General features: G+C 42.9%; 1 protein-coding gene across 1 annotated transcript in view; it reads right to left on the bottom strand.

Annotated features, from left to right (window-relative positions):
• Positions 1-5804: 5804 nt before the first annotated feature.
• SERINC3 (serine incorporator 3) overlaps positions 5805-12172 on the bottom strand; it is a 16908-nt gene continuing 10540 nt past the window's right edge. Inside the window, exons 7-10 of the mRNA XM_007464774.1 lie at positions 11410-11500; positions 9921-10101; positions 7263-7490; positions 5805-6607 (exon numbers count right to left, since the gene is read on the bottom strand). Of these exons, the coding sequence (XP_007464836.1) occupies positions 6469-6607; positions 7263-7490; positions 9921-10101; positions 11410-11500 (639 nt within the window). The 3' untranslated portion in view covers positions 5805-6468. The remainder of the gene's footprint in view (positions 6608-7262; positions 7491-9920; positions 10102-11409; positions 11501-12172) is intronic.

A 12172-nucleotide genomic window follows, 5' to 3' on the forward strand; every position in this document is an offset into this window, starting at 1 on the left:
CTAGCACTTCATCCCGCTTTCACAAGGAGCCGCCTGTCCTTAGAGGTTTACAAACACTTCAGTTCGCAAGATACTACATTTTTGCCAGAAATAGAGCCAGGGTAATAAAGAGAGATTTTCCCGGAATTCCTATGAGATAATTGAGCCTTTCAGAATTTTTCCTGGGTGGGCAGCTGCTTTAAATGCCATCTGATTCTCAGATCGGTCACGGGATTGCTTTTTCATTTGGGTAGCACCGCATTTTAAGGTGTTCCTTTGACACCTCTTCTTTCATTTAGGAAGTAAAATGTTCGCTAAGGTAATGATGTTAAGTATGGCTGTCCCATGGCATGAGAGGTGTGGAGATAGCAAACGGAAACATATTGACTGTTCAGGAAAGATGTCAGTTCTGGTCATCCTTTTCGGTATTGGGATCTGTGAGTTTTGTTAATCTCAAGTAAATTCCCTTCTGCTCTCCCGACTCAGAAATGGTTTGCTTGAAATACAAGTATTAAACAACATCAGATACAAGTATTAAACAACAATAAATATTCTTCCTCTATAGAGCTTGCTCCATGGGAAGGCCCAGGGTGATTTGTGGATGGAGATGCTCGTGACTTTTTCTCCTCTTTGCCAATTAGCTGCTTTTCCTTTCATTTCACAGGGCGCCGTGTTTAGTTGGGCAGTTAAGTAGCTGGCATTGGGATTCTTGTGGCTATGCCTCGGCCTCTTGGTATATCAGGTGGGAACCCGTTACAGGTGAAATACTTGAAAATTCTCTGGGGCCAAGAGCCTCTGACACCACTCTGAAAGGGTGAGAGGTGGACTAATTTTGTGACCAGATTGGGGCACTGTTTTGGCCACCGGTCGCATTCCTCGCTTCAAACTGAAATTCAGTTTGGCTTCAAGTATAGGGACACGTGGTGGTGGACACATCTACTTCAGTGTTTGTTTTGATGAAAAGTTTATTTTTCTAGTGCATTTTCTAAGTCAAAATGGTGAAAACATGTAATTTTAGTATGCATGACTGGGTCTTAAATAAAAATCTCTGTAAGGCTGAGTGTGTGTGGAGTTCTTTTGTGACAGTGGCAGTTTGGGTAAAGGTTCTGAGGGTTTATTATTCGCGGTACACAGTGGCCTGGGCAGAGCCTCTTTCCTGGGGAGGCCGGCAGGGGCGCTGTGGCAGCACGTGCATTCTCTAGACCGTGGGCTGGCTGCCTCCGAAGATCATGTGCAGTGAGAAGACACCAATGTGAAGAAAGGAGGTGGAGCTAGATGCCCACAGTGATAGATACGCAAACTTTTCGTTTCACAAGGTCCAGGTATGCTTCCCAGACTGGCCTTGAACCCTGACAGCTAACGATTCCTGAGTGTGGGCTGGGCATCCATCGTGTTAAGCGCTTCACATACAAAGTCTCATTGAATCTTCAAGTACCCTTAATGAAACAGTATTATTGCCCCTGTGGGGAAGGAAAGTGAGGCACAGCAAAGTTAAGCTAGCTTTGCCCAAGAACACACAGCTAGTTAAGTAGCGTTGGGATTCAAGGTCAGGCAGGCTGACTGCAGCTCACGATTTCCTCCTGATGGCTGGCGCCAGGCTGTGCAGTTAGCCCACAGACAGACCACAGAAAGAAGGGAGGTATTTTATAGTGAGAAAGTGTCAGTGTAAAAACTGGCTTGTTTTCTGGCTTCTTAGAAAATATAAAGCAGAAGTTCTTAACCTCTGAGACCCAAGTTGTAACTGAACATTTTATTCTGGAAGCACCTGTAAGTAAACCCAAATTCCTTGAGGGGTGACTAGGGTGTGGCTTCATCATCTCTGGTCCCATGCTGCTTAGCTGTTTCTCTAAGCTAATGGCTTCTTCTCTGCCCCCCTATTCATCTCCCCAGAGGAGACAGAAGCTAGGTCCCCGTCTGTGTTGGGTCTGGTGTGTTGGTGATGGGTCAGTTGAGAAATACTCAGGATATCCATACACTTACTGTTGGCTTTTTTTTCCTCTAAATATTTGTAGAGTTTATTTTTATTTTTTTTTATTCTTTTATTTTTTTTGCGGTACGCGGGCCTCTCACCGCTGTGGCCTCTCCCTTTGCAGAGCACAGGTTCCGGACGCGTAGGCTCAGCCGCCATGGCTCACGGGCCCAGCCGCTCCGCGGCATGTGGGATCTTCCCGGACCGGGGCACGAACCCGTGTCCCCTGCATCGGCAGGCGGACTCTCAACCACTGCGCCACCAGGGAAGCCCCTACTGTTGGCTTTTGATGATGCCAACAGTAAGTACTTACACTGCTACATACCAGCTCTTCAGGTCAGCCTTCTCTAAGGAACTTAGTCTGTTTCTCACATCTGGAAAAATGGAGGTAATGGCTCCAATCCTTTTTAACTCACAACAGTGTTAAAAGGATCAACTTAGGTAGTTTACAAGCCACAGGAGTGATTTTCCATGTCATGAGTCAGCACTTCTGGTTTCGCTTGTAAAATACCTCTTAGTTTCCCCAGCACCCACTCCTCACAGTACTGGTTCAGCACTTCTATATAATCAGTAGCCCCAAATGTTTCATGTTATTGCATTTAAAGCTGGTGAGTAATAAAATCCTTTAGGGCACTACTTTTCTGGAAAAAAAGTTTTTCTAACCAAATGTTCACTCTCTTATCTGATAAGGTGCCAGTACCTTGGGATATAGTGACCCAGTAAGATAGCAGTTATTGCCTTCCGGGAGCTACTAACTTTCCTTCATTAGTGATGCGTTTAGAGAGCCAGCTGGCTCCCCTACATGTCTCTAGGCAGTCTCTAGTTTATCTTGTCTCCTACATCCTTATGGGCCAAGGGGAATTGGGGTGTAATTGGAAAAAATCAAGCCCTCGGTTTGTTTCTCTGCTTTGCCTCTTACTAAGTACCTGTGGGCAAGACACTAACTTCTCTACACCTTGGTTTGATCTATAAAAGGGGGAGAACCATCACTACCTTACAGGGCTGTAGATGTCTGTTCATTGCTTGGTACATGCTGCTGTTTTGGGGTAGCTCTCATTTTTCTTCACCTGAGGCTATAGGCATCACGTGGCTTGAGTCATTCAGCAGTAATTAGGAGACCATTGAGTAGGCTGCCTGATTTGGGCTCCTAGGTAACAGGATGGACAGACAAACACACAAGTGTAAAAAGATGAACAGCAGCTCTCGTTAATAAGCATAAGCCTGGCATCTGCCATCAATCGACAGAGATCAAATGCATGACTCATATTACTGAGTACTCACTTTAGCTTGACTGTGTAAAAAGAAAAATATAATCAAGCGGGGACTTGGAATGGACGAAAAAGCTCTCCTGGTTTAAATTAGGCCTCAGTCATGGTTTGGTCCAGAACATCAAAAAGCACTGAAAACCAGGTCTATGGCCGTTCTTTGGTTGTCAAGAGTTTTATTTCCCATCCAACTGAGTACCTAGCAAGAGCAACCCAGACAGGGAAATGCAGCAAGGGCCTATAAGCTTTCTCCCAGCCCTAAGCATGTAATTAGCAGCCACGGATGTTGCCTTTGATGAATTCCTAGAGCACACTGCTGACCTCAAAGCCAGGGACCCCAATCTGCAACAGGGGGGGACAGAGAGGCCTGTTCATGGTGATAAGACACCAGGTGACTCTTCTGGAATGGGAAAACACCATGAGGTCTGAGGATTCAATACTCCCTTGCTTTATAATATAATCCTGGGCTTACCGAAAATACTGACATTTTTTATGCATGTGTATAAATCAGCACTCAACGTAATTCACTTGAGTCTTGAGTAAACTACTGGGTGTCCTAGCAACAGGCCAACTTTAACTTTATTCTTAGGGTATAACCAAGCAAAGCAGGGACACTGCCCTCTCGTTTTTAAAGAGAATTTGTTATTTCAAATTAATATCAAAGTTATCATCATGAGAAAAAAATAAAACCTTTATTGGACTTTGTTACATTTACTTTACAGTTTAGTATTGCTTTTACCTTAAAGGACATAAGGTGGGGGATGGTACACGGTAATGTTCTGGAAGTTCAGGACCTTTAAAAGTCTTAATCTGGCTGGCTCTGCTTTAAGGAAAATGAGGTGATTGCTTTTCAATGGCAAAGTAAGGGGCTACACCTCCCTGAACTGCCCCCTAGATCCCTGGCAACTTTATCTCTGAACCACGGCATAAGGTACTGGTTTAAATGGTGGCGGTTCCAACACTTCATATCAAGCCGTTTCCTGACCCCTTACCTACAGCTCAACTGATACTGTCCCCTCTATGTCCCATCTGTTTAATTCTGTAAGAACACCTCAAATCTAACCTCCGCCAGATTATGGCTGAATATCTCTGACCTTTGACTATTGTCCAGTCTCATATTAGCCCACACGGAGATTAGCAGCTACCACCAGATGGTGCTTAAAATGGGTTAAGCACTTTGCAAAGTAGTTTTACTCCCTAAACAATCTTTTGTACTAAGATAAACTTCCAAACAAAGGAAACACTGAGGCTCAGACAGCTTGTCATTTGCCCAAGGTCATAAAGCATAGTATATACTCAGTAAGTATTAACTGACCAGTCTGACTGATAGAAAATGACAAAGCTTGTTTGCAAACCTAAACAGTCTGACCCTTAGCCATCTTGAGGGACCACCTCCCATCCTTCTTCTAGTGCAGATTGTTCCTCCCCTTCCAGTTTTTCTCACCATATAAACGGAACCACCATACACTCAGGTGATTAAACCAGCATCACTCAGGAATCTACCTCTCCCCCGTAGCTAATCAATTGCCAAGTTAAAATTTTTAATTACTCAGTAGCTCTCAGCTGTCAGTTTCTCTCCATCCTCACTTTGACTTCTTTGTTTCAAATCTTATTATATGGACTGCCCCTGGTCTCATGTCCCTAAATCCATTCTCCATATATCAGCCACAGTGACTGAAGATATCATTCATCCACATCACTCTGAATATGTGAATATGTTCCCTGTTGCCCTCGCATAAGGTCCAAACTCTTCAATGTGGTTTACAAAGCCCTTCGTGACCTAGTCCCTGCCCACTTCTCCCCTTTACAGCTTCACTGAACATTTTTTTTTTAAATCTCCCTACCCTTAACATACCGTTTAGTCTACCCTTCAACAATGCCATTCCACTTCCCCATTTCTCTTTTATTAGCTAACTCCTAACATTTCTTGGCTTAGACAACACTTTTTCCAAGAAGCTACCACGACACCCCAACCTAGCACCTCTACTTTGAGTTCTCTGCAATTCCTAAATCACAGCACTAATCACAACACGTTGTACTACCTGTCAGCTCATTATACCCTCCTCGAAACTCTAAGTCCAAGATGGCAGAGCTGCTGTCTGTCATGTTTAAAGGTGCATCCCAGAACCTGATGGGGCCTGGTACAGAACACGCAGTAAATCTTCCATGAGTGAACTTTTCTATTCTACCGCCCTGTGTGCTGCCTCTCCCAAAGAAGCTTCCTGACAGTGCTGACCTTCTCTCTCATCTACCCAAGTGTCTTGCCCAGAAAAGATATTTAGTACCATTTCCAAATGAGTTCAAGACTCTACTCACCAGCCAGACCTTAAGTTTTAGAAGGAACAGGAGCATTCTGCAAGATGATTTATAAACCTGATTGTCCATATGTCCAAAAAAAAAAAAGAAAAACATAGAATGGCTGCTAACTGATAAAAGCTGTTAAAGAAACGGCCTTAAAAGCTTGTCTTTCTGTTTTACTCAAATACCTTTATAGTGCAAATAATAAATTCACATGCATTATACTTTTACATACTCATAACAAGATAATTACATAGACTAAAGTTGCACGGTTTTCCCAAGTGAATCTTCAGTTTAACCAAACCTACAAAGCATTTAATTGAAATTAACATTTCTGGCAAAGCCACAGGCTTAAATCAAGCAGCATCAAGACTGTAGTATAAAAGAAAGTAAATGAAAAAACTCAAGATACAGAAACAGTAGCCATACCAGCAACCCCTCTTCTGGGGCAAGACCCACACATGTACTCCTCTCCCCAAGCACTATGAGTTTAAGGACTGAACAAAGAGCTTGTTTCACACAAGACTTTCACAGAAGAAAACTGTCATAGAAATGCATTATTACAATTACTATGCTTTTTAAAGATTTTGCAATAGAAATATATTAACGACGGCCTCAAATATCCAACATTTTTCTGTCTTACATGTTAAATCAAAGTTGTAGGAACCTATAAGTCTTAATAAAGAACTCTCTTCACAGCACAGCTGTAGTTCACTTTAAAAGGCAAAACGTTCCTTTTACTCTATATCCTTACAAATAAACATAATATAGATATAAACGAAAAGTTCTGATCCTGCATCAAGCATCATTCACTCTTGCCCTCTGATATAAACCTGGATATAGTCTTATTTGCAGAGAGTTTGCTTAATATATTAGTTGAAGCAAAAGTAAAAGGGATGTGAGCTTTCAGCAAAGGAGACCTTTATGAATTTCAGTGTGTCCTTGGCACTTAGAGCTTCAGCTGAAGTCTCGACTGGTGAGGACGAGCGGAGCCACAAGGGTCCAGACGTAGAGGAGGAGGCAGACCCAGCTGGAACTGATCTTGACCCACACAGCTGGCCACTTGCTGGTCATGGTCTGGAAGTTTGCATCAGGGCTAAGAAAACAGCAGAGAGGTAGGTAAAGGAGCCTAATTTCAGCATTCAGCAGCCCCTCAGCAAAAGCTAAGAAATGCTCCAGTGAAATTCGACTGACACGACTCCCCAGTAAGTTTCTAGAAGAGACTTGAGAAAGCTGCGACTTTTAGTTTTTATCAGCAGGGGACTCTGCCTCTCAAACAGCTTTTATCTTCTTGCCTGCGTGAAGAACCGTGACTATTCCTTTTGCAAAAAGTTCTTCAGGAACATCTAGCTCTCCTACATATTGGTCAACGTCTAGATTGAAATGACCTCCCTGAAACTCTCCTTCCTTACCACATGATTACTTTGATCCGAACACTCTATACGGACATCTCTAGACAGAGAAAAATCAGGGAACAAAGACAAGTCAGCTCACTTAATGTCATGATTTTCTCTCTCAAGTAACTCAAGTTTGGAAGGGCTTCCCATGATTTTCACTGTGAGAATTCCAACTGGATTTCAAATGCAAGAGGAGAAAAAGTCAAAAGTATTTCAGAAAAGAGCACTGAACACAACTTCATTATAAGGGTAAAGAAAGGGGATTCTGAAGTCAGGACAATGGATGGAGACTTTACAGGCAACCCCGAGGGGCTAAATGTTTTTCCCTCGATTCTCTCTCTCTCTGCCTCCTACCTGTACCAGTTGGTCAGGGTCAACATGATGTACAAGGAAGCCGAGCAGAGCATGAGGTGGAATATGGAGTAGTTGTACTGCACGCCCTCTCGTTCGTTGTCCACAGCCCGCCGAGGCCGTCCATCTTCCTCATCGCTGGCGCCGTTGGCAGTCGTATCACGGAGGATCACGCTGTCACTTCCTGACAGGGTCAGCTTACTTACTTGGCTATTGCTGGCATTGCGGATGCTGGAGAGTGACCCCAAGAAGGTAAGTCAGAAAGGGGCCATTGGGCTTCCCTGGTGGCGCAGTGGTTGAGAGTCCGCCTGCCGATGCAGGGGACATAGGTTCGTGCCCCGGTCTGGGAAGATCCCACATGCTGCGGAGCGGCTGGGCCCATGAGCCATGGCTGCTGAGCCTGCACGTCCGGAGCCTGTGCTCCGCAACGGGAGAGGCCACAACAGTGAGAGGCCCGCGTACCGCAAAAAAAAAAAAAAAAAGAAAGAAAGGGGCCATGAAGATGAAATGCTGTCACTGGCCTATACACATGAAGGTTATTTCTGAACTGCTCCTGCTTTGGGGACTGAAGGGCTTCTGAAGGGTTTGCTTAAATGCCTGTCATCACAAGACAGAGACAGGACTCTCATCAGTTACAATTTGAGGGTTTAACTGCCTAGGAGTTTCCCAAAACATACTATGCTCTCAATGTCTGCTTCCAGGACTTCACAAGTACCTCTCTCCTTTGCTTGGAATGCACTGCCCACCTTCTCCCAGCTAACTTAATCCCCCTTTAAATTCTCTGATCATGCTGTGCCCTATAGGAGGTCTTCCCTGGCATCACCCTATCACTAGGCTGGATTAAATTCCCACAGCTCCTTACTCTTCCTTCTGCTATATCACTTACTGTTCCTGTCTTCCTTGCTATTCATAGAACTTTTTGACAACAATGACCTTAGTCACCTATGCATTTCTAGTACACAGCAGATATTCACTAAAAGTTTGTTAAATGACTGAATAAAAAAGTGCATACAGATAAAGGACAAAACCCACATGAACATCTCAACAGACAAAGAAAAAGCATTTGACAAAAATCTGATTATTTTTTTCATGATAAAAACTCAAAATAGAAATAGAGAAGAACTTCCTCAAACTGATAAAGGGCATCTATCAAAAAGTCAGGGCTGGGCTTCGCTGGTGGCACAGTGGTTGAGAGTCCGCCTGCCGATGCAGGGGACACAGGTTCGTGCCCCGGTCTGGGAAGATCCCACATGCTGCGGAGCGGCTGGGCCCATGAGCCATGGCTGCTGAGCCTGCACGTCCGGAGCCTGTGCTCTGCAACGGGAGAGGCCACAACAGTGAGAGGCCCGCATACCGCGGGCAAAAACAAACCAACAAAAAAGTCAGGGCTAACATCATACTTAATAGTGAAAGACTAAAAGCTTTGCCCCCAAGATCAAGAATCAAAGGAAAACAAACAAAAACAGTCACAGACAGTATGAAAACAAATGAACATAGCTGTATGCCAATAAAACTTTATTTACAAAAACAGGACGCCAGCCCAAAGGGCTGTTATTTGCCAACCCGTATTTTAAGCAATCATTAAAAAAAGAAAAATGGATAAATCTACACATTATGTGCAAAGCTGTCCAAATTATGACAAATTCATAGGTATTTCAGAACAGTATATATACTGTTATATAGAATGCTCCCTATTTATTTATTTATTTATTTTTTGTAGGCCTCTCATGGTTGTGGCCTCTCCTGTTGCGGAGCACAGGCTCCGGATGCACAGGCTCAGCGGCCATGGCTCACGGGCCTACCCGCTCCGCGGCATGTGGGATCTTCCCGGACCGGGGCACGAACCCGTGTCCCCTGCATCGGCAGGCGGACTCTCAACCACTGCGCCACCAGGGAAGCCCACTCCCAATTTATTTTTAAAAAATTAGATATCAAGTGATATAAATAAAATTATGTAACTATTTATAAAAATATGCATAATTATACAGATACAGATAGGTCAATAGACAGTAAGTATAAGCAAAGGAAAAAAGCCTGAAATAATATGTACCAAAATGTTAATCATAGAAGAGGTAAATTTAGAGGGAGGACCATTTCATTTCCTACTGTTCTCACATAAGCTATTAATTTATATAAATATATCCTTGCCCATTTTTATTATTTCATATTTTAAAATTATTAAAGTAACATGCACTTATACAAACAATATCAATAAAAATGGGTGGGAGAATGAGTGAACACTGCTAACATAGGTTATATCTGGTGTCCTGGATCAACTACAGACTAACATTTCATGTATAAAATTCTGTAGTTGTTTAAATATTATTTACAGGGTTCAGAAAATAAAGATTGTTTTAAAAAAAGATAAGCCAACCAATTTTCAGAGCCAGTATTCTAGCTGATTCAGGGTCAGGTAAAGGCTTTATCCTCCTATACAAAGGAGAACATATCTCTTAGTAAGCCTGGGAGGAATTATTTGAGGAGAGGATTTACTGAACTTAAAGAAATGTACACAGCAGGGTAACTGAAGCAAGTCAATGACTTTAATAAGGAAGAGTTAAATCTTTGCAATTCTTCTCACTGTTTTTTGAAAGCAAAATAGCTTCTTCCCTCTATTACTAACCTTCATAAGAATCTTGTCCTAAGTACTTTTAAACTTACCTAGAATACAAAAGGGAGAGAACGAAGACGACCAGCCCAATAAAGTTCTCTTTATTCAGAGAAGGCCCACTCTGCGACGGTGCAGCAGGAGTAGGGGCAAGAGCAGTTGCATTTGCAGGAGCCAAGGTTGGTGAGGTCATGTGCATAATGATGCTCAATAGGCCAGGGTTGCAGGAATGATCTGAAAATGAGAAACTGTTTATATCTTTCGGTATAACTCATCTTGGTCCAAAAGGATTTGAGGGGTGTGCTATACATCACTCATTCGTGATTTAAAACATGGGAATGCTACACTTCAAAGAACCTGCAACTGGGCAGTCAGTAACGCATCTGTGTTGCAACCAGAGACTTAGTTTTAGAAATGAAGAAATGAAACTACAACAACAAAGTATTTGTCAAATATCATAAATGTCAATCTTGATTTCACTGGGTTTGAAATTTAACTGGCAAGTCTTTTTGGCTCTATAGTTGTGCTTAAAGCACAAGGAGTTTACACAGACTTAGAAAACAAACTTATGGTTACCAGGGGGGAAGGGATAGTTAGGGAGGTTGGGACTGACATGAACACACTGCTATATTTAAAATGGATAATCAACAATGACCTACTGTATAGCACAGGACACTCTGCTCAATATTATGTAACAACCTAAGTGGGAAAATGTATAACTGAATCACTTTGCTGTACACCTGAAACTATCACAACATTGCTAATCCACTATACTCCAATATAAAATTAAAAGTTAAAATAAAAAACTAATTTGTTTGCAAAATAAGGTTAGATTCAATAAACTTGGCCTGGTTAGCAAAAAAAAAAAAAAAAAAAACCAAGGAGTTTATCCCTAGTTTTGTTTCTACATAGTTACACAGGAATACAATAAAAATAAGTTGAGTCATCACTGAATGGTCTGAAATAATGGTTTTCCTTGAAAAGGAGTCCATAAAATACCCCCACTGAGAAACAATCCCATAAGATCTACAAAAGGAGATTTCCTGCAGCTGTTTCTTCTGCAGCCTGTACCACCAAAGTAACACTCAAAGTAATTCTACAAAGGGCCAAAACAATGTTGCCTTGTTCAGCTCTTAACTAGTTTGACTTAGTCCAGGGAAAAGCTTGGACTATATAAAGGACTGTGGTCCTTTAGGCTGTCAGCTCTGAATAGCTATGAATAGACATGGAGAATAAAACCTGAAAGGTAAATACCGTGGACACTGTACATTTAAGTGAAGTTTTTTGTCTGTTCATTTGTTTGTCTGACATTTGCTCCAGCTCTAGTTTCTGCACCCACCAAAGGAGTAATTTCTTTCTTTTTTCTTTTTCTTTTTTTTTCTGGCTGCGTGGTGCGGCTTGTGGGATCGTAGTTTGCCGACCAGGGATCAAACCCAGACCCACAGAAGTGAACGCATGGAGTCCTAACCACTGGGCTTCCAGGGAAATTCTCATTTCTTACTTTCTTTTCACCAAATGAATGCGTTATTAAAACTCCCTTACCAGGTTCATTGGACATGGCTGACCATGTGAGGTACATGGTGTAGAGGGTGATGACAGAGGACTGCAGGAGGCCAGAACGAGGCTGGTGTTCCTACAGAATCAAAAAGAAAACAGTGCCATAGGAATTGCAAGGGCTGAATTTCTAAAACTCAGTATACTTCCTGGGACCCACTGAATTGTTATTAATTGAGAACCTTCTAATTCTGCTTGACAGTTGAAAGATGACAAGTAACCTTTCAGTTTGAGTTAGCTTGAAAAAGAACCAAGAAAGAGGAGGCATGTACTACTGGTTCTCAGGCATTTCATAATCCTGGAAATTCCTGTATATCATACAAAGGCTTAGATTTACTACTAGTTCCTTGGTATAGTGAAATCTAAGCTAAGCTTTGCCACTGGCTAGCTTGGTGACCCATCACCTCTCTGGAACTTCGGTTTTCTCACTTTTAAAAGGAGAGGTGGGCTTCCCTGGTGGCACAGTGGTTAAGAATCTGCCTGCCAGTGCAGGGGACACGGGTTCGAGCCCTGGTCCGGTAAGATCCCACATGCCGCGGAGCAACTAAGCCCGTGCGCCAAAACTACTGAGCCTGCGCTCTAGAGCCCGCGAGCCACAACGACTGAAGCCCACATGCCTAGAGCCGGTGCTCCGCAACAAGAGAAGCCACCGCAATAAGAAGCCCGTGCACCGCAATGAAGAGTAGCCCCCACTCACCGCAACTAGAGAAAGCCCACGCCCAGCAACAAAGACCCAACGCAGACAAAAATA

The sequence above is a fragment of the Lipotes vexillifer genome, unplaced genomic scaffold, assembly GCF_000442215.2.
Source record: "Lipotes vexillifer unplaced genomic scaffold, Lipotes_vexillifer_v1.1 scaffold53, whole genome shotgun sequence".
NCBI classification, from domain to species: Eukaryota; Metazoa; Chordata; class Mammalia; order Artiodactyla; family Lipotidae; genus Lipotes; species Lipotes vexillifer.